This window comes from Kryptolebias marmoratus, linkage group LG24, assembly GCF_001649575.2.
Source record: "Kryptolebias marmoratus isolate JLee-2015 linkage group LG24, ASM164957v2, whole genome shotgun sequence".
Lineage (NCBI taxonomy): Eukaryota > Metazoa > Chordata > Actinopteri > Cyprinodontiformes > Rivulidae > Kryptolebias > Kryptolebias marmoratus.
The window spans coordinates 4,451,074-4,474,373 of NC_051453.1; the positions used below are offsets into that span (position 1 = coordinate 4,451,074).

At 37.6% G+C, this 23,300-nt stretch overlaps 1 protein-coding gene across 7 annotated transcripts in view; it reads left to right on the top strand.

The window, feature by feature from the left end:
- lepr (leptin receptor) overlaps nt 1-23,300 on the top strand; it is a 30,478-nt gene that overhangs the window by 2,910 nt on the left and 4,268 nt on the right. Inside the window, exons 1-17 of one of the 7 annotated variants that reach the window (XM_017420592.3) lie at nt 6,227-6,338; nt 9,310-9,951; nt 10,035-10,310; nt 10,915-10,967; nt 11,573-11,800; nt 13,876-14,002; nt 14,368-14,552; nt 16,909-17,057; nt 17,130-17,271; nt 18,298-18,458; nt 18,536-18,635; nt 18,935-19,034; nt 20,030-20,244; nt 20,700-20,845; nt 21,108-21,261; nt 21,449-21,531; nt 21,914-22,127. In XM_017420592.3, the coding sequence (XP_017276081.1) occupies nt 10,928-10,967; nt 11,573-11,800; nt 13,876-14,002; nt 14,368-14,552; nt 16,909-17,057; nt 17,130-17,271; nt 18,298-18,458; nt 18,536-18,635; nt 18,935-19,034; nt 20,030-20,244; nt 20,700-20,845; nt 21,108-21,261; nt 21,449-21,531; nt 21,914-22,127 (2,044 nt within the window). In that variant the 5' untranslated portion in view covers nt 6,227-6,338; nt 9,310-9,951; nt 10,035-10,310; nt 10,915-10,927. Of the gene's footprint in view, nt 1-6,181; nt 6,339-9,309; nt 10,311-10,914; nt 10,968-11,572; nt 11,801-13,875; nt 14,003-14,367; nt 14,553-16,908; nt 17,058-17,129; nt 17,272-18,297; nt 18,459-18,535; nt 18,636-18,934; nt 19,035-20,029; nt 20,245-20,699; nt 20,846-21,107; nt 21,262-21,448; nt 21,532-21,913; nt 22,128-23,300 lie in introns of those variants that run through there. The other 6 variants (XM_037974084.1, XM_017420591.3, XM_017420593.3 and 3 more) reach the window with 6 other exon arrangements.

Here is a 23,300-nt window from a genome sequence, read left to right on the forward strand (position 1 = left end):
TTTGTTTGGAAATACTGTAGTTGAAAACATGCCATAACACATTTGGAATTTACTGTTTTCAGTCTCATAATTTTAGTGTTTTTTTAACTGAAAAAGTAGTGTAAGTCCAGAAATATCTGTTGTAACCTCCCAAAAAAGCTCCAGTGACTCAATGGCCCCAGCCAGGGGAGATTTTCTGGAAGAGCAGATGGAAAACTTTCATTTGAAAAGTAGAAGAAGAAAAAAGACCCTCATGATATCTCCCCCTGCAACGTGATCAACTCCGGATTTTCATAAAATGAATAACAATAAAGAGAGAAAAGCACATCTTAACAGCTGAAGGTGCCAAACTGATGGTCTCCAAACTGCAGCGACGATGCTGTGAGACAGGATGACTCAAACTCAGAGCGGCCTGGATGTTATTGCCTTCTGCCTGAATGATGCAGACTGCTGCAGCACAAATAGGTGCTGTATGAAAACATTAACAAACAAAGCTGCGTCACTGAGGGAAAAGTGGTTGAAAACACAACATGTTGCTGCGGTAATGAAATGGAACCCAAAATGAGTTTCTTTTTGTAAAACTTTGTATTTTAATGAACATTTCATGATAATGTTAACCTTATATTATTTAAACTGTTTTATAAGTGCAGAGATAAAGTTCTGGTCCTTTAAGATGGTGAAAGTTGTTTATTTTTGAACACCTAGTTCTGTTTTAAACTCAGTCACAATCTCCTGTATTTAGGGAAGGATGGAGATCAGTTTTCAAGCTAAGTTAAAAAAAAAGTGTCCATTTATAAAAGACAAAAATGCAGTAAATAATAGGAACAACAGGAGATTTAAGATGTGAAACAGAAAAGATTAATTTGCTAAAATTACCCGTTCATAACCATAATCTTTATGGAAAGCAGACAAACATAATCCTTGGCTGTGAGCTAATAGTTCCCTGTTTGAATCTTTTGTTGTCTTTAATAGCTGGCTGTTTTGGAGACACCTCACTGGGTTTAATGCAATTAATGTGATGACGTAAAAGCTTTGCACCGAGTCACCTCAGACCTCGCTCTGTCCATGAGTCTTCCTTTATAAGTTTTTCCATATTTCCATTCTTCTCATGTCTGAGAGGATGGAAATATGAGGTGTTCTCCTTCATAATCTTGCTTCTCTCTCAAAGGAGAAAGTATAATCCACTTTGGGTGGAAAATGTGACACAGAAGCTGGAAGTGTCACCATAAACATGAGGTGGAGGCTGAACCCCGGGGAAAGACTGTGGGTTTATGAGTGACTCGATCAGGCTGGGAGGAAGCAGCTGTGGTAACACCGAGAACAAGCTGAGACTCATGCTGATGCTGTTCAGTCAACACATCATCAGGTACGCCGCTGCAGAGTGTGTTCATGTCCAATTATGTGTAAGAGTGAAAAAGGAGCAATAATACGACAAGATGACAAAGAAAACTCTGTTTTATCCTCCTTCCCTCAGGAGTTTTGTTGTGGTCTCTGATTTCTGCTGGTGTCACCGATTTTAATCAAATAAAACCTAAAACTAATGTGTGTGTTTGTCAGAAAATGCACCCATAAACTCCAACAACACACATCCCCTTTATCTTCCAGCTTCTAAAGTTTCAGGAGATAATAAAAAATATCATTGCAAAAAAAACCCAAAAAACAATTCTTTGAGAATAAGTCATTAAGTCATAAGTTACTGTGGAATAAATAGTCCCCTGCAATAAAAAATGGAACAAATACTTCAGTTAAACTTATTCATATCAATATCTTTATATTTTATGTTTCTAAAGAACTTTTAAAAGCAGGGGTAAAAATAAACTACTACTACTAAAAAATAAAGAGACAACATCATTCTCCTTCAATGATGTCACCCAAGCATGACATCATTCTCTCAGCTTGAATCCCCCCCCCCCATATTTATTATTTATTTATTAAAAGGCTTCCCTGTTTGAAGAAAAGAAACATGTTTATACATCGGAGCAAAGGGGGCATTTTTTACAGAAAAGCCCAATGATTGTCTTGAAACTAAACTATTTAGTCTATTTCTTGTGACATTTAAGGGCTTCAGACAGCCTGGTGTAATATTGCTGAAGACCAGTTTAAAAAAGAGGCTCAAGACATCTGCACAGTACTGTATAACTTATTATTATACAATAAATCAAACAAAGAGAAGTAATAAAAAAGCTGAAATCAGCTAATTTTTAAAGCAGTTACGCCAACTAATTATAAAACATATCACTTATAATAAAGCAATCCTATTTCAATAACATCTGAACAAGTAAATGTCCTAATTTAAGCCATATGTGTTGCTGAAATATAAAATAAGATCAGATTAATGTAGGAGCAGTGGGAGGCTGTAAGATGACAGTGCAAACAAAACCAAAGGTTACAGGATTCATCTTCCTGTAAAGATGATAAAAAAGGTTCCAGCATTTATTTTTTCAGATTAGTTTTCTTCATTTCTTTATACTAACACAATAATGTAACTCTTGCACTCAGGTTGGGGTGATGTCACTGGAGGGAGAATACCGTCTTCTCATTTTAAATGAGCTGATGCTGCAACTGCAGCAGAGGTTTCTTCTGCTCCTCCTCTCCTCTGCAAAATCAGTAAAACACAAAATTTAACCTAATTTTTATTTTGTAAAGTGATATTCAAGTCTCAGACCTCTCTTCTTTTCTAGTGCTGTGCTGTGAAAATAAAAAAAAACATTTCTAATGGCAAAAGAAGAGTTTTACTGATTATAAAAAAGGTTTTTCCAGAACCCAACAGTTTCTTGATAAATCTTTATTTAACCTCTGCTTGTTGTATTTTATTTGACCTGCATAGTAGCAGCCAACATTGACACCTTTTGCTCTCATAGCTCACAGTAACATCTTGGAACAGAAGCAGTAAAGATTAGAAGAGCCAGTCAGATGCTTTCCTCACACTCCATCCCTGTTTTCTTCGAAACGAGATGATTCCAGCTTTGAACAGTCACTGCAGTATTTGTTCACAGAGGAATGCCAGAAAGCTGGGGAAAAAAAAAGGAACAGAGCCAAATCTATCTCAGTAAAGATCAGTGGGTTGGAAAATTGATGGTTGAACCTCCATTGTGACGCAGATTGGGGGAATCTATTTGCAAATGAATCTCCTCCCCTTCAGAGGTGGCTCTAACCGCCGACAGGATGATGCATTCTTTCTACGTCATAAAGTTTGATAGTGACTGCAGCCATTATTTCACTTTGACACCCCCTCACAAAAACCCACACAACTGTATGTGTTAGAGCAATGAGAAGCATTAAATACCTGCAACATAACCAAACTGCTTCAGACCCACAATTCAAGGCATTATAACCACTTTCAAAAACCATTTTAAGATTCTGACATTCATTGTACAAAGGAGTGTCTTTAGCACCTGTCTTTTTAAAGCCCTTCCTCTTTTCTAAAATCCCAGTGTGTTCTGATTGAGACACCTATGAGAAGTGTGTATTCTGCCACCAAACCCTAAATGTTTGAGTCATTTGTAGAACAAAAAGATTCCTGCAGATGCTTCCTATTTTGCAACATTTTACGTGCACTGACAAGTCCACTTCCAACAACCCTTTCCAACCCTACTCCATTTTCACACTTTTATAGTTAAGGAAATCACATTTAGCTCTTAATGATGCCTGGAAAACTGTTGTTGTTCCAGTCTTGAAGACATCTATTTTCCTCCTATGTTTCCGTTTAGGACGAAACTTTTGGGTTGACGCCAATATTGAGCTGTCTTGGTTTTACTCGACTGGATTTCCTCCACATGTTTTTGTTTTCTCTGTTAAAAGCTGTGGGTTAGACAAAACTGTCTACAGTGTTATTCAATAGGCATCGTTGCTTCTAAGTGATGTTTCAGTTTGATTTTAGTATCCAGAAAAAACAAAACAAAAATAAAAACACAAGAATTCCACAATGTACTAATAAATAAGTCAATAATAAATCCATCTAATGATTACTATGAACTACAAAAACATAAATAGACACATTATAATAAAAAGTTGTTCAAGTTTCAAATCTCAGTTTCGGTTAATGCAAAAAAAACCCTAAAACATTTGACATCATTACAGAAGGTGTTACGTTTCTTAGCCCCAGTCATTTTTGGTAAACCAAACCAGGAAACTGTTGCCTCCAAATGCCTCCTCTCAAACTCTTTATTTTTCTAATAATAACATTTACAGAGTTTATATTAGTGTCTAATATTTCTGCAACCAGAGTGTCAGGAATCAGTGTTAAATGAAACTGTCATGTGTTTCAGAGAGGCTTTGACCTCAGTGGTATGACAGTAGTGAGGAAAGATGGATCAACATCTGCAAGAAACAGGCAAAAACTCATTCTGTATTTTTTTTTAGAAATGTTAAAACAGACAAAAAAAAAAACAAAAAACTCCTGCAGTCAGATTTATCTCAGACCACCACTATTAGACTTTAATCGCAGGTGTGGGACTCTAAATTAATTAGGATCCTCACCCAGAGACAGGAAGTAATTGGCTTCTCAGGATAAATTAGTTTTTTATTACATTAGCAACAATAACTAACACCAGTATTTGACAGTGATTACCTGCTGGTATCATGTTACATGTTTTCTTAATATTTTAAACGTGAATATTTGTTCCTGTCAAAGACTGTGGAACAGGGGTGGGCAACCCTGATCCTGGAGGGCCACCATCCTTCAGGTTTTACCTGTTTCTCTGCTCCAACACACCTGATTTGAATCAATGGGTGATTAACAGGCTTCTGTAGAACATGAAGAGGTGATTTAACCACTGAATCAGGTGTGTTGGAGCAATGAAAGAAGGAAAACATGCAGGATGGTGGCCCTGAGGACCAGGGTTGCCATGTCTGTGGTTCCTACCATAGCCATGGTTACATACTGACTTAGTTTTACTGACTTCCAAAAGCAGCCTGATGTGTCAGAAACATTTTTATTTTGACCGAAAGTAAAGGAAGAAAGCCAACAAACCACAAACACTTAAACATTGCTGCCAACAAACCACAAACACTTAAACATTGCTGCCAACAAACCACAAACACTTAAACATTGCTGCCAACAAACCACAAACACTTAAACATTGCTTTTAGGACCTCATCAGAATGACATTTTTCACTTTCCGCACATAGAAATAGATGATCCAGACATACTTTCCAACCCAATAACAAACCATCCGTTGTGCACTTGGAAACATGGGTTGATTTAGTGGCCTGGCTGAACATCCACATCTGGTTGAAGAACTTTTTTCCACAGATTGACACAGTGGGCTTTTCAGGTGAATATTAAAAGAAATGAACAACTTTCTGTAGAAACCTGAATCATATGTTCGTGTTGCATCTGACCACGGTTCCATAGCTTTGGTTTAGTTGTTATTGCTGAAGATTTTTGTTTGATCAGTGGAAGATATAAGTTTGCACAATATAGTAACAATCAATAGCACTGCCTTTTCTTCTGCTTCAGATTCAAATCTCACACAGATTACTTCTACAGCAAACATATTGTTTTACTTGCATAATTTTATTATATGGAGTAAAATGTAGCACTTTTTTTAGAAAATAAAGCAGAAATAAACTTAATGCTGAATGCTGAGTTTCAAATAACTTATGAAATATGCTGAGGAAGCTGAAACTAAAAGAAACAACACCAGCTAAAAGCTAAAATAAATAAAACACCAGCTAAAAGCAAAAGTAGCAAAAGCTAGTTAAAAGCTAAATGTAGCAAAATGCTAAATAAAAGCAGTAAAATGTTAATTAAAGCTATATGCAGCAAAATGGTAGCTAAAAGTATCAAACATACTACCTAGAAGGTAAAAGTAGAAGAATGGTAGCTAAAAGCTGAAAGATCTCAGTGTATTTCTGTGGGGGGAAATATTTACAATCAATTCTGATAATTAAAAAAGTATAAAAAATATAAAATATCAAAAGTCATCATCCCAATAAATGTAGAAGTAGATAGATTAGAGAAAAACAATACATGTGTAAAAATAAAATAACAACAAAAATAGCACACTTATTTTAAAGTGAATATTAAGTTACAGTCCTGACCGAATGTGCAAGATTTCCAGTATGTTCCTGTGCATCAGGTTAGTGGAAGGATTCTCAGAGGTATCCTGAACGCCTCACGGTGGGCGGGGCTGAGTGGTATCCATGGGAACCAGAGGCTTTCTCCCTCCTGCCCCTCTCAGCCCTGACTCTTTTCCCTCACTACTTTAGTCAGGGATTCAGATCTGAGCTGAACATCAGGAAGACGGCAGCAGTGAGCGAGAGGCTGGACACTTTCCTCCCAGAGAGGCACTGATTACCTGCAATAACTTGGAAAATCTGAGGGTAAAATCTACATGAGGCTCCTCAGCTACAGCGTAAGAACCAGCTCTGTTAATGATTCTTAATGATATCTATGGACACGTGAGTCGGATCTGTCTCGCTGCAGCTCATTCTGTGAACTTGTATTCTCTGCTTTTCATTCATTTGTGAGGAATTTCTCACCTGCTTCTGCCTCACTGACACTTTAAATTCCACGTTGTTGTGTTGTCTTTTCTGTACTCTTTGCCTCCATCATGTGGCTGTCCACCAATTAAGAACCTTTTACTTGAAGAAAATTTCTGTTTCTTTTCAACACTTTTCACCACCCCTTGGTGTTCCAGTTACAGGTTACAGCATCTCACTTTGTGTGAAACATTTCCTTTAATTTCCTCTGAATACCTAGTGTAAAACAAGTTATTGAACAGCCCGTCCAAAATATGAGTCGACAAGCCCCAGCAAGCCTTTGTACGAAGCAGTTTCAGACTGGCAGGGAGTGAGTCATTAAATGGGATGAATAACTGCAAGGTGGAGTCCTCGGAGAAAAGGACAGAGCTTCTAGTGTGGGTGGGAAATATGGTAGTTGTTTTGGAGGGAGTGTGAAGGCATGAGGCTTTTACCGGTCTAACTTAGTTTTAAAAACTGAGCATTTTTTAACAACTGAGCTGCTACAGCTGTCCCAAACAGCACTTTCCATTAAAGCTCTATCAGTGACAATGACTCTCAAAAAAGAAACAGGAGAAGATGCTATTTAACTTTTCAAAATATAACACAGGTACAATATTTAAAACTTTTTGTTGAAACCATCTAAAGACATTTACTTTTCTTGCTTTTGTCCACTAGTTTTGTTCTTTTTTCTGCTTGTGTCTGTGGTTAAATCTGCATTTGAACGAATCAAATTGTGCACAACATTTGTGAGATGATGAGTTTACGATGAATCAGGCGTGTTGCTGTCTAATTAAAACTATTTTTCTTTCTTCAAATTGTTCTCAGCTAAAGAGTGAAAGCAAACTTAAGAAATGCACGAAAAAGCTGTGAATTTTAAAGCTGTGTGATGGCTCTGCACAAAAATAATCCTCTGTTCTGGTCTGATAGGAGATGTGATGGATCTGGCAGAGATTCAGTGACTGTTTATCGTGTGACTGATGTAAACTGAGGTTGTGTAGGCTGTTGGTGTTAAAAATCATTGAGGAACGTCTTAAATTCTGATCTCATCTTTGCATCGCCGTAACTGTTTGGTCTGATTCATAAACATAATCCCTCCGAGACATTTTTATCTCATCATGTAGTTCAGATTTTCACAGAAAATGAACGTATTATTCATTTACTGTAACTTGATAACCACTAAAATAGGTTCTTACTGAAACAAGTTATAGAGCTAAGCTTTGGTCAAACAACCAAATGACAGATGATATGAAAGCTTTCTTTATAAAGTGGGACTTGATATTTTGTTTTGATGATTTCTTGGCCATAAATTGTGATGTGATGATGCAGTTACACCCATATGAAGAGCCTCAAACTTACTTCTGTAAGAGTAATTAAATAAAAATATATTTAAAAAAAACTGTTCGTGAATAATAAACAAATTAAAATTTCATGAACAACACCAGAAGCTAAAACACACTCCTGGAATTTGTTAACAAAATTGAAATTAAATATTAAACATGTGAAATCAGGAGTTTGAAGAGTCATTTGTTTACATTAATGGGTTTACATTCATTTGGCTTCAACCATAAATTATCCCAAACTCAGACTGTGGTTGAATAAAACACCTGCTGGGTCGGCTTTAATAAATGTGTTTTCACATCACCTGGTTCTCTTCCACTGTGTGTCTGAGTGTTTGAGTTCCTGTTTACTTCCTCTGACATCCTGTTAGTTAATGTAAAAGAAGCTTCATTGAAGTTAAGTTTAGAGTTCAGGTGGAAAACTGAGCTTATTTTCCACTAGTTATAAATAAACAGAACATGTGATTTCTTTCTGCCTTATTCTGTCGGCAGGTTTTGTTTTGCACATTTGACACTGATTACAGGGGAGTAACATGAGCCCAGTTTTACCTTTTCCCAGTTTTGCACTTTGTTTTCACGCTGAAGACTGCGTTACAATCCAATGTCTAATTAATGAGTTTATTATTTTCTGCTGTTTTTCTCTGTGCATCACCTTGTCACACATGTTCTGAACAAACAGTTCTAGGTGTTTACATGCAGGGTTTGTTTTTTTATTGATACAATCCTTGCTTTTTGGCATATAAATGAAATAAATGGAGTTGTTATGTTTTGCTATATTCTTGCTTCCCTTGTTCAGAAGAAGAAAATCAGAATCTGAAAACGGATAAAAATCTAGGATTGAGTTTTGTTAGAAAAAATAAATTTTTTCTACTTCATTATTATTATAAATAATGTTACATTACCAGCTTTAAGATATGATAGAACTTTTTTTATATTTTCAATTTTTTTTTAAGAAACCTATCATAATCTCTTATATAACTCTGACAGAAAGTATTTGTATCTCAGGCCCATGAACTCTGAAAAACTTGCTCTTTCTCTTGTGATTCACCTTTTTTTGAGTGAAAAGCAGGGCTACAGCGCTTCATCATAGAGGGGAAACTGCAAAACCTTCCTTTTAGTGAAAAAGCAGATTATCCAGGCATGACAAGCTTGTTATTTTTGTTAAAGTCAAGAGCAATTTGTGTGCAGCAGTTGCTTCAGATTCTTGCAGGTTTTGCTGCCTCTAATTTACCTTTAAGTTCTTCCTGGAAGTTGGAAGTATCGTCACATCAAAGTTCTAATGAAAAGTAGGAATCACGCTAGAATTTGGGTCTCTGACCAGCTGCTATCAGGCATGCATGAAGATATTATCACTTTGCAAAATATTTTGTGCTTACAAAATATAATGAGATGTTGACGGAAGGTGGACACTATAGATATATGTGCAGCTGATTTAATGAGACGTGACCGAGGTGCAACAAGTTCAGATCAAATGTTTCATCATCACCAACCTTCTGAAATATCTGCATCTCTTTTCTTTCCTCAGTGAGATTCTCCACAGCCAAAGCCCAGTCAGATCATGCTCACACTATGATCACAACATTGTAAGTATTACTGATTTAACCGTAAACCCGTCCTCTGATACTGAGGTGCAGAAGTTCACTCAGGGATGAACCACACAGTTGGGTTTCAACATGACACAATAAACAGAAGCTGAAAGAAAACTACTTTTGTATTGAAACCTGATGGAAATATATTTAGTAAACATCCAACAATCACAATATTTGGTAAAGTTGTCCTTTTTTTTACATGGTTTGTATTATTGCGGGGAAAAAACAATAAAAGAAGCTGACTTCTAGAGATCACAGTAAATTGTTTAAGCATTGATCCTCAGTCAGTTCTAATAATACAGTAACAACTGCAATGTGACAATGTTTTTGTCTGAAAGCAGCTCTCAATGTGACTTACTGACCTGCAGCTTGTGTTGCAACACAAATTTTTAAAGAATATGTCATGTTTCTGGCCCGTCTGCCTGCTATGTTTGTTCCCTCAGTTCCCACCTCTCATCAAGCTCATCTGGTTCACCTGCATGCTGAGTGCAATCAGGCTCATGTTTTCCACCTGTGCAACAGCAGTTATATTCAGCTCTCAAACAGGCAGACGGTGCCAGATTTTTGAAAGCCTCAGAGTGAGTAGATATCCAGCATTTCTTCCTGACCTGACCACGTTCTGAACATTTTTCTGCCCCTTGGATTTGCCTGCCTTGTCTAGCCCACGTCGGATTCTCCACTGGCTTCTGTTTTCTGGACACGACCCTGTTTCTGCCCTCTGACCTCTGCCTCCTGCCTCGCCCTTTGGATTTTGTCTGCTAGAAGTTGCCTGAACGTGCTGGACCCTTTTTCTGTGCCCTGACCACCGCTCTCTGCCTGACCCTCAGATTAGTTTACTCTGTCCTGCCCGCTCCTAGCTCCGTCTCTCCCTGGAGCTGCCACTGGTTGCCAGCCTTTGTGCTACCTGGACCACTCATCCTCCACAAACGCAAAGAAGGTTAGTGGTTCTTGTCTGTTCAGTTTTGGCCTCCCCCCCCCAAGTATACAACCCTCTAACCTTCCTCTCCGTCCTCAGAGGTTCCTGTCCCTTTGCTGGTGGTTGCCTGTTCCTTACCCCGAACTTCAATAAAGAACTTATTATTTTGTACTTTGTGTCTGACTGAAATTTCGGGTCCTCAGTTCTGATCATTACAGAATAACTGAAAAATTGGCACAGGTTCCTGTTTTTTGTTATTAATTATGGTGACACATACCGGCTTGAACCTCCTACGGTTTTCTCATTAATGCCTGTTCTTAGGCAACAACCTCTGTTTGTCCTAAAGTACAGATGTTTGGAAAAGCTGCTGCACTTTGTCACATTCTAGTCCAATCAAGTCAGTAGTTGGGTTTTCCAGAGAAATACAGAGCTACACCAGTCAGATAAAAAAGAAAATGCTACGCTGGTACTTTTATTTTGGGGTAACATGAATTCTGCTTCCCTTGATCGTTCTAATTATCCTTCATCTGACTCTGTTGTCATTTCTATTCTGTATTTTAGTTTTCTGTGCTTCATTCTCTCTTTTTATCCATTCAATGTTGTCTTCTTGTATTTGTCTTTACAGGGTTGTACGAGTCATGTTGTCAGTCCTGATGTATGCTTTCCTGATAACCCATGGTAAGTTCCCAGCACAACGCCACGATTGTAAATCTTCATCTTATGGGATACCTTCTACTGCGTGATAAATTTTGTTTTTGAATATTGAACAGTGCTCACATGTGCAGTACAGAAGTCTGACCTAACAAATCCTTATTTGAGCAGATTTATCAGAAAATAAAAAGAATTATATAGAATATATTATTCACCAGCTCCAAAATGATGTTTATTTCTTTGACCTGACATGTGTATGGCAAACATGACTGAAAACCTCCTTGGTCCAGGTAACAAAGGAGTGACCTTGACCTTTGACCCCATGACGTTGAAATCAACAGGCACTATTCTTGACCCATGAGGTCTCCAGCTGTGCAGTTTCACATTCCTGCGTTACACGATTGAGCACAGGATCACCTGTGACCTTGACCTTTGAGCTTGGCATTTGACTGGATCACCACCAGAATCTAATCACTTGCTCCCAGAAGATTTCTTGAAAATCTATTTGTAACTTTTTGAATAATCTTGTGCACGGACAGGCAAACAAGCATACACCACCGATAACAGAACCTCCTTGGTGGGGGTTATGGTAATAACTGGTCAGTAAACTCAGTAACGCTCTCTGTGTGCAGGTGCTTGGTGTTTGGAGCCATTACCTGGAGCCTCACCTGGTCCAGGAATTCTGGACCTCCCGTGGCAGGATGAGCTCTGCTGTGACTCACCTCCTGCCTCCATCAGTGCGGAGGGAGGCAACACAATCGCACCAGAGACAAAGAGCTCCAAATTAAACCTCCTACATCCTTCCCGCTGCAACTTCAGGAACATAACAATTGAATCACAGCCTCAAAGGCCTTCTGGCAGTAAGAGTTTATCTTTTAAAGTACTGTATCTGTCAGTGGACTAATGTGCTTGTCAAGTCCTGCTGCTGCTCAGGTTAATGAAGAACTGCTTAAAGAATTAGTGGATGAGAAATGATCCATTTAAAACGTGCCCTAAATTCACAGAATAAATTCAGGTTCCAGCAGCATTTATGAAGCCTGATTAAATGAATGCTTGTGTTAAAACCTTGTGAAGTCACTTGTTCAAGTTCTTTAGGTAATGATTCTCGAGTAATGTGGCTTTGGTGTCTGAGCTGAACCGAGCTGAGGCTACTCAGTAAAATTAACACTGAAAGGTGGATTCAAAAATCTTTGAATTTGGAAAAAGTGCAAAGTTGATTTTTGTATAATGACAAATTAGAACATTTTTTTTCAAAAACTGAGAATTGATTCAGAGTGAATCTTTAAAGACATATGTAATAAAAGAGAAAGATGAAGGTTTTTGCTTTATTGGTAGATATGTTTTGCATCTCAGGCTCAACAGGATAATTTAATTAATTTAAACTGACTCAGGTTGGTTTTTATAAATTTCCAGACAAAATTAGATAAATATGCTGGTGTAGGTTCTCAGTCATCCAGGACATGATAAAGCCAAAGATCTGTGAACATCTTCAGCTACAGAACAGAAGTCCAATTGTTTTTGTTTTTTAACCTTTTTTTTGATAAAACTTAGATAAAGTTAACTTTGAGCCAAGTTCCTCCAACAATAAAGCTGTGAGCTCATTATAATGAAATTACTTGTGAAGATAATTTCTTTCTTTTTCATTTCAAAGTTAAATTTATTGTTTTTTCTTATTTAATTGTTTGCTTGCAAACAATAGAAAAGGAGAGGGTGACTGAGTTTACACATCAGCCGTGAGTCAGCTCAGTTGACTCATCATTATGAAACACTCTGCTCATGTCCTTGAGGTGATGAAGGTGGCAGTTAGATGATACTGGGAGATGTGGAGGCGCGAGGAGGATTTTTTTTTTTCCTTCGCACGGATCTGCGAGGCTCTGCGACGCACAAGAGCTCTGAGCTTCATGTGCAACAATTAAACAGTGAGGTTAAAGGTCGGCACTGTGTCTCCTGACAGCCAATAGTGATTCAGCTGTGTGCACCCAGCAACATCAGGGAGCACACAGGAGACATTCAAATGAGATTTTTGTTTACATGTTACTCATGTTGATGCCATTCACCGAGGAATTTGCAGAGATCGAACTTTAAAACAATATAAAGAGTAACTTGCACTTTTATTTACCAACTCTTACTGTGACGTATATGTTAACAGGGAATGTTTTCTTTAATTTATTTATCCAAGTAGCTAAGGGTGTTCCTGTTGGCACATAGACTGTCTATAAAACAGGATCATATTTATTGGCTCTGAAACCTGAAGTCAGTGTTTCAAAGGTCAGTACTACTGACTTTCACTGAGCGTTGGCTCGAATAGACTCCGGTTCATATTCACTTCTCCCATGAAATAAGTAGACCAATTCCTCCTCATTTCTTTTTTACAGACTAGCTTCTTTTGTCTAGTGGTTTGATGTATTTTTTTTTTCTAAATACATCAGTAATTTTCAGATATTAAGCCTCAGAGATGTGTATATTTGTCTAATCAGGTTTTACACTTCACTCCAGCTCTAGCTACTCATCTAATTATGGTCACCTATGGTTCCAAAAAACCAAATGTCACGCGTCAGTGGTTTACACTGTGTTGATATCAACAAGTTAATCTTTTATGTACAGTCCAAATGTTGAAGGTGGATATGATCAGTCTTTGCAGGCTAACACTCTGTAGACCAAACATAAACCTTTTGGTCATGTCAGATAAAATAATTGGTATAGTTTATATATTTTAAACACCTAAACCATCTAATAGCCTCAGCATTCATGTTTTAATGAATATTTTTTTTACCTTTGAGACTGCAGCTTGCTAGCTTTGTTTTTCTCTGATAAATGTTCCTATTTTCATAGAAGCAGTTTTTTAATTCTTATAATATTAAGCATTGAGTGGTTTCTAAGAAATCTCCAGCAGGAGGTCACAATGTACTAACATGCAAATGTATTTTCTCACCAGGCATCTGTTTGGACATACTGTGCAGAATTGGTGAAAACTGGGAAAATGTAGCTTGTGATCTGAAGCCTCACGGCCCACCGTTTGGTAAACTGGATGCTGGTCGTTTGGCAATCAGCTTTCAGCAGCTGTAAGTAGAAAGTAGAGTTCTGCTGTTGGATGAATGAGTGCCTGAGTGTGCCTGAGTGTTATCCCACTGCTCACCGGGGGGTTAAACGTCTGTTTACTGTGTTGCAACATTCACTCCAGGCTTTTATAGTGTTTGGATTAAAGAGACCAAGTCAGCACAGACCTAACAGGAATGGAGTATAGAGTAAAACTCCAGATAATGTTCTTAGATACTTGCTGAAAGCATACAAAACAAAATATTATTTATTTATTTATTTATTTTACATTTAACAAAGTCAATTGTACACTAAACTTAATGTTCAGTTTTTTCTGTATTTTAATCCAAAACAACACTTAGATTTTCTCATGTGTTTTGTTCATTTCCAGGCCTCAAAACAACAACACAGAGGGGAAAAACTCCACATCTGACAATCTGGTTGTTTGCGATGCAGAAAATTCCCTCACGTGTTCATTTCATCTCGCCTCTCCAAGAAGCTTTGTCATGATGGTCACTGTCAACATCTCCAGCGCTGCAGCGCCACCAGTTCTGCTCAGGATTCCTGCCCAGCCTGGTAAGAACAACTGAATAAGGGACAGAACATTTTGTTTTGAATTAACATATTTGGAGGAAATTATTAACAACTGATAGAAACACCTAAATGAAACTGCTTCTTTAACATTGTTTTTACCAAGGTGGTAATTGGAGATTGTGGCTTGTGGCTCTTTGTTTTATATGATCAGTTTCAGGTAAAGTAGCAGATAAACAAAAGGACAAAGGGTTTTAGTTTCTGAATCTGAGGATTTTTTTTGTTTTTTGTTCTTCTTGTTTGGTTTATTCATCCAAACATGCTCATTTTAATCAGGATTAACTGAACGAAGCTTTTAATAGTTCCCTTGGGTCTCCACATCTGTTTAAAGGAAAAAAAGCTGTTTAAATCCTGTGCAAATTATTAATTTATTGATAAATTAATCTGATGTTTGTTTTAATTAATAAGGATTCATTTCATTTGAAGGGTTGGACTCTAAGTAGAACAGATGAAGTCAAAGCTGAAGCAGGAAGATGTTTTAAATGAATGTTTTATGTTCTTTACTGAAAGAGATCAAAGAACTGAGTTACCAGCATTCATCCTATTTTTTTTCCTCTCAAAAGGTTAAGGACCCTAAAAATTACTTTAAGTTCTGCATGCTGATGATGTAGAAGTCCTCAGTGTTGAGAGGAATATTTTTTTTTCTTTGGAGCATTCACCCTTAACGTCATGAATGTGGACAGATAAGGTTGGAGGATTGAGTTCAGCAGACGTGAGAGGAATACAAGCATGGAGCAGTTAGGCCATGGCCTTGTGTGTGTGTGTGTGTGTGTGTGCGCGTGCTGTCACAATGAAGCTGGGAGATCTCCACAGTGATACAGAAGGACTTTATGTACTCTTTGTTCAGGCAAATGTCTCTGGTTGAAGTGAAAGGACAACAGAATGGAAGTTATAATTTTGTTGAGATTTTACATTTTACTTGCTCCATTTTTGGTCTTAAAGATATTTAATATTGTACAGTTATAGTTTTCTTTTACAAATATACAAACTCATTCAGCCACAAGTGGTTGTTGTGGATTAAGATTTACTGTATTTAAACATGTTATGAGGATGATTATATTTTTCTTCTGATTCACTGCATTCCTTACAGAATCCTTTTTCCTCCACTCAAGATTTTACATACAATACAATAATTATCATATAAAAATAAGGCATTTAGGATAGTTAAAACCTAACCAAAGTATGCCAAAGTGCTATCAGTTTGCTTTGTGTTTGTGAAACCATAAATAATCAACCAGGACCTGGAATATATAAAAGATTGATTCATGTTGAATTTACCATCTATTGGCACAGAATGTTAATAACTAAAAGAGATGGATTGTCATTGATCAAGTGCAGTTTTGAAAGATGTAGTTTTACTTAAAACAATTTTAAATAATGATAATAATGTTGCCCTAGGTCAATAATTCCCAACCCTGGTCCTTGAAGAACACCATCCTGCACCTTTGTAATTGTTTCCCTGCTCTCCAGCAGGTGTTTGATGTCAGCAGAAGCCCATTAATCACTCAGTCATTAAGATCAGGTGTGTCAAAGCAGGGAAACAACTAAAACATGCAGGATAGTGTTTCTCAAGGACCAGGGTTGGGAACCACTGCTCCAGGCGATGCCATTAGTATGGTAATATTGTACTCTGTTTAAACAACAATTCAAAACAATTTAAAGGTGCGTACTGTTCCCATAGAAACAGGTGGTTAGCTGTGAAGTCTGCTTCAGGCATTTTTTTTCCTTCCCTCTTTGCTTATTTTACATCATAAAATACCCAATTGAAATGATTATTAGTGACATTTACCCATGGAGACAGACAATACTTGATGCCAGCCTATGTAAAGATTTGATTTAATTAATGATTTTTAGAAAATTAGATGCAAAATTTGCATCAAACAAAGTGCCAACATCACTAGTGCTGCTGTAAGACGGGTTCTCTGAATATCCTTAGCAACAGATAAATGACTGTAAATACAAGTAAATCCATTAGAATAATATTTTAAAATTGAAATACAATAGCATGAATTCATTACCAATGAGTCATATTCTTAAAGAGTCATAACTTATAATAAGCCTGTAGTAAAATGATTATAATCTTATAGCTGCCATCAGGACAAAAGATTATTGGTCCTTTTTTTTCACATCTGTATGTTTTCTGAGTGATTATAAAAAGCCATAAATACTGAGAAACGGTTTGAATCATATAAAATATGAATCATGATGAAGAAAATCGTGTTGTGTTGTCTTTACAGTGAGAATAATAAACTGTGATTTGGTAAAAACCTGATGATGAAAGGATCAAAGTGCTGACACATACAGAACATATAGTTAATAACATCATAACTTTTTTTAACAGTGAAACCAAGTCCTCCATTCAACCTGTCACACATTCAGACCATTGAGGGAGAACTTATTCTCAGCTGGGAAGACTCTTTAGACTTTGATGCTGATCTACTGAGATATGAAGTCCGATATTCTTCCAACACCGAGCCCTCAGACTGGCTGGTGAGTACTCAGCTGTTGAAATCTAGTGGTTTTTGTACATGTTTGTGTTGATCTTCTGTCCTCTGTCTTTAGGTGATGTCTGCAGTTGGAAAATCCAACGTGTCTCTGGTTCTGAACTCCACCGTTGACTACAGAATTCAGGCTCGTTGTGCCAGCCTGGATGAGCCTCCGCTGTGGAGCGAGTGGAGCGAGACTTACTGCATCTTCCTGGACAGTAAGGACAGTTTTCTTTCTTTTAATAACACAAGGTAACTGCTTTCTGAGTTCTGACTTGAGTTCAGCTTTTCAGAAGTCAGCACTTTGACAAAAGCTTACACTTCCTTGGTAAGTTGGTTGAACAAACTGTAGAAAGCAGTTTATGATCATGTGACGAATTGTAGCAGGAACCAGATATTTCCAAACGAATCACAGCTGACACTGGCCACCAGGGATTGGTTTTGTAATTAAGTTGAAGGGGCAGAGGAAGGGGGAGAAAACAGAGACAGAAGACTGCCAGAGACTAGTTTGTAGCCGTTCTCATGACACGTAGTGACCTAAGCTCAGTTTAGGGTTCTGGTTTTTAGCCTGCTGTGGAGCTTATGTAACTCACCAACACTCACTGAGCTTGTAAACAGATTGGCAAAATTTTGAACATGAGAAAACAGGATCTGTTATGGGCGAAAGAAGAATCCTAAGTATTTAAGCAAAGAGGAAGGCCATTTGAAGGTGGTACTCCAAGGCAAGCAAACAAGAGTTGCTACACCACAAAGCTATGCCTATAGGTTCTGTATCAGTCTGTTGTTCAAACATAAACTGCTTTTTACTTTTATGGAGCTGAACAGGGAATAGCCATCTGTATGTTAATAATTTGTTATTCAAAGTATAGTTTAAAACCCACACACTTACCATAAAAACACAGTATACATAACTAAACCTAAGACAGAACTGAATCTAAAGACAGCCACATCACTGAGCTACCCAGTTCCACATCATGTGAGGAAAAAAAGTTTTCAAATCCTTGAAGTTTCTCTTTTTCTGTGAATTTAAGTCTGGAAACTGTCAATTAATGAGAATGAGTCAGGTGTTTGTTCTGCTTGATAGTCTTTCCTATAGTTGTCTTTATTGCTTGAAGCATTTGTTCACCTTCTTTTCAGAACATGTCTTCTCTTCTGAAGTGCATAACGATTTGAACAGTACAAGAGAGATGCTTATTATCCACAGTTTAAAAAGAAGTCACTGTTTTTTTTCTTCTTATGCGCAGCTGTGAGCTACATCCCTGAGAAAGTGGTAGCACGATCAGGGGAGAATGTCACGGTGTACTGTGTGTTCAACGATCACAGCAGCAACGCCAGCACGGCCGTGTGGTTCCTCAACGACACACACCCGATTAATCGCAACCAGTACCACCCTGTCAGCCAATGGGTAAAACAAACTATGGCTCTTCTTTGCTATTTAAAGAAGAGGAGGAATACAAATATTTACTCCTTCTTTTAAACCAGGTCAGCCAGGTCACAGTCCGGGCTTCAGACACTGGGATATATGACCTGCTGAAGTGCACAAAGGAGTGGACCCTCCCTTACAGCCAGATATTTGTAGAAGGTGAGCTTTGTTGCACCAATAAATGTAAAACCTAATAGCTTTTAACATATTACAAGTACAAATACAAGTTCAAAGTAAAGCATGGCTAGTTTATTTTCAGTTTAAGGTAACAATTAAACAATTTCAAACATAATTTATGTTACTGGAAGATGGTTTTGTCCTGTAGCAAGCAAAAACAAAGAAATAAATTGATGCCATATGGTGGCACAATGACCAACGCATTCCAAATGAACCACAGCAAACTGAAGGAAAGTTTGTTTTCATCTGTAAACTTCACTGCACTTTTCTCTGTGTTTCAGGAGGGTTCATTGATATAAGCTGTGTTACCAACGGGGACATTGATGCTATGGATTGCAGATGGAAGAAAGAGGAATGGAATAAACTCCACTTCAAATACAAGTAAAGCAGTATTCACACTGTAACACTGTTTATGTTCTTTGTAGTGAAGTGTGTTTACATGTGATAATAATGAGAAAACCCTCAGCAAACAATTAGGATTCATTGTGCCAAAAACTTGGAAGTAACTGAACACAATGTTCCAGACACACCCTGGAAATATGTTTGTGGAACTCTGTGCTTCTACCTAAACTCTACCTTGGTGTCATCAGAGTGCGTCAGTGATGGAGGAAAAGGTCCTCACCTAAAACAACCAGAGCCAATTTAATAATTTTACTGTAAAATTAACAGCATGATTAATATAAGATTAAATGGCAATATCATTGCTGTAATTCCTGATATATTTGAGATGCCTTTTGTGCAATGTCACAGCTATTTTATTTTCTGAACTCACTTTTTCAAAGAGAAAAGGAGGTTTTGAGACCACACCTTTTATGATAAAGCAGAGACAGAAACAGAAAGCTCATGTAATGAATTTCAAATTAAGGATATTGGGGATGGCAGGAGCTTTTTACCTTATGTCAATTTCCAGCTGTTTTTATAACTTGCAGCCTTTACTGAACTTTATTTTCACACCTGCAGAGTATTAGTTCAGTGTATTGAAGCATTTTGGTGCCATTAGTTTGGTAAAATTGCCCACAGACAAAGACTAATGGATAACACCTGCTTAAGCAACAAAGACCTCTTTTGTTGTAGTTTTTCTCCTCTGTAGTATGTCTTTCCAGGAGCATGTTTTTGCAGTGACACGCACACATTCACTAAGTAAAAACAAAAGGAGCTTTGTCATAAGGTAACAATTGTTTTTAAAAATTAAAACAAGAAAGAGAGACAAAGCTAGTTTGGTTTTAGCAACATCCCCAGCAATCATTTCTGACAAAGAACACAAGCAGTTTATCACTAAAATAAAATAATTTAATCCTAATTTATTAAACTGAGAGAAAAAAAAAAGATGAGACCAAAAATATCCCAACTTGACTCGTTTCTTTGTGTCCGCTCAGGTGGGCAGATCTGCAGTGTGACGTGATGGAGGAAAAAGAGAACGCGGGTGAGAACGTGGGGACGATGGGCCCCGCCTGCATGCAGGTGGTCTCCAAGCAGAGAGCCTGCACCATCCACCCTCTGAGGATGAACTGCTACAAACTGTGGCTTGAAGACTCTTCTCATCTGGTTCCAGTCAGGTCCAAACCTGTCTACCTGTCACCTATAGATCACAGTGAGCAAGACATGTGACTCCTTATTATTTATGCCTAGAAAGATCCATTTTAACAGATCATGCACATTAAAACAATTAACTGTAACTGTTAGGTGAGATGATTACGTTAAATTATCATAAAGATCATTTTATGCCTAAAACAAAAGTTTTTGAATAAACAATGTAAAGAATGACATGTAATGTAGTTAAATCATTCCATTAAAGCCTTAGTTAAAAATAATCAATATTAAAAAGCAACAGGATTGTTAAAAAATTGTTTTTTAATTTTTTACAAAACTGAAAAAAGCTACATTTTGGCAAACTGGCTGTATTTTTAGTGATATCTGTCAGTTTTTTTTCCTGTTACTTATAGGATGTTATACAGCAGCTGTAAAATTTCTCCACACATCATGAAGATTTCCAGAAATATCGCGACACACACTAAATGTCTGTGCTTCTTCCTGCTCGACCTGCAGTAAAACCTCACACACCCACCAATGTGAGGGCGGTGAGCCAGAGCGGCGGGGTCCTGAAGGTCACATGGGAGCCTCCGTCTCTGCCGATTGCCGGGCTTCAGTGTCAGCTTCGGTACCACTCCCTCAGTGTGATCGAGAAGTGGAAGGTGAGCTTATCACACAGACACAACACATACTTTAAATGTGACATCTTGTGATATTGCTTGACACTGCTCATAATGTTTGACCAAAACTGCTGCAATTCATTTCTCAGCACAAGATGATCTTATATTCAAACTCTAGCATGGAAGGTGGCAGGGGATGTGCATTCTTCAAGAAATGCTAGGCCTTTAACTTTAAATCTGGATCATAAAATGTTTTTTAGCAAATAAATTTGATGTTGAGCTGTTAAAAATGTAATTTCTGCAGGTCCTGAGTCCTGTGCTGGTTCCCCAGGCGGAGGTCACGGTACCGAACATGTGCCAGGTATATGTGGTCCAAGTACGTTGCATGCACATCAGCGGGACTGGCTACTGGAGCGAATGGAGTGACTCCGTTAACTCCACAACTCAAAACATCCGAGGTAGATCTACTTTACTCCTGATATAAACCTTAAACACCACCTGCTTTATGAAGACAATGAAAGCCTTTACAGGCGCAGCAGAGTCAGAGTGAAAACTGTCAAGTCACAGTTACTCAGATAAAATCAGCACACACAGATACAATTATTTTTATTAAGAACTGATAATGTCTAATGTTCTCCTCTGCAGCTCCTGATCGTGGACCAGATTTCTGGAGAATCTGTGAAGATGATCTTTACAGAAACACATCTAAAATCACTCTGTTGTTTGAGGTAAAAAAAGGGAAAATATTCAGGCGTAGAAAAGAACAGAAAATTCTTTCATATTTCAAACTAAAGACTCTCAATAGTTTACAAGCAAATATAACAACAAGGTCTAGGTTCAGTGATCTAAACCCGAATCACAAAAAAAACCTGATGAAATAATTGTTAAAATAATTCATAGCTTATCTGTCTGCAGATGTAGATCTGTAGTTTAGTTTGACTCTGACAGGTACCTCCTGCTGCAGCTGGAAACAGGTTGACAAACACACATTTTGCTCCTCTGTGTGTATAATATTAATATTAATAATAAAAACTAATATTATCAGGTGCTTAAGATTGATGACGTTTTAATGAGGACTCAAAGAATAAATCTCATTGTTTTGTTTTCCAGCATTTTCCAGCATTTAGGAATTCTTACTGCGTGGATGGATTTATCGTTCAGCACCGGACCTGGAATGGATCCGTGCTGAGGACTCAGATTGATCTGGTGTCCTCCTACAGCTTTGAGTGGAACCAGGAGCTCCAGACTGTCTCTGTGGAAGCCTACAACAATGTGGGGAGCTCCAGCAGCAACACAAACATGACACTGGAGAAACAACCTAAACGTAAGCAAGAAAGAATCCAACAGGAAGTTGGAGCAGTCTGAGAGGAAATTAATCCACTTAGTGCACAATAGTTAGAGGCTCTGACCTCAGTGTTCTGATCTGAACCTGTACCTTAGAAAAATATTACGCATCATTACCTTGGAACTGCAGGAGAAGCCTGAACAATAATACAAATGATTTAGTTGTCTGAGTTTACTCTCAAATATTAAACTACGTTGCTTCTTTGTGTTTGAGATTTGGAGGATATCCTTGGTGGATATTTAATAATCTTTTCAGAGTAGCTCTTCTAAAACTCTCTGTAAAATACATCTAGTTAAAAACCCTATCTCAGCTCAGAAATGAGATGGTGTCTGCAGCTTCTACTGCAGGCTTCAAGATCCTGCAAAGATGTTTGATGATTTAAAATCAAAAAAGACTTATTGTTTGGTGAGGAAACATACAGGGTTAGAAAAGAAAGGCATAATCAGTAAAACTAGTCAATGCTTCCACTGAATCATTGATTCATTACATGGAAGTGTTTTGCTCTTGAATGTAAACTTCTGGAAAACATAAATGAACTGTTCGGGAAGCTGATCATCTAACCTAATGGAAGATAATATTTATTTCCTGTTTGTTTTCATTAAACATTTTGGGAACAGGACATCACTTTCAGGCAGCTAATTGGAGGTTTTGTCAGCCATTAGAGCTGTTTTTAGTGTATCATCAATTTGTACCTGACCAGTTTACATCTGCCTGCCTTATAACGCATGATGGAAAAATTTTTGTTATGGAACAAAAACACATATCCAATTTAAGCATCAGAACATGTCTCAGCAGACCCCATTAAAGGCCCTGATTGAGGTGCAGGAGCCATTAGCATTAGTGGTGTAAATATGAGTGCACTGAAGAGTAGTGGCAATGTTCAATAACAGTATTCTGAATGTGAGGTAATTCAGAGTGCACACATTTGCAGTTCTGAACATAGTTTTCTCTGAAAATAACCAGTTTTTACAGTATTCCTGAGAACATGGCCTGTTGGATTTTTTCCCCCATTGATATTACTTTTGAAACATGTCTTATTAAACAATTAACATCAAGTCCTGGGCACTAAATGTCCTCAAACTGTAAGAATTCAGTTAGCTGCAGATAAACAGTCCAGTTCAGTTCTTACCCCCCATATGTAAAATTAATAAA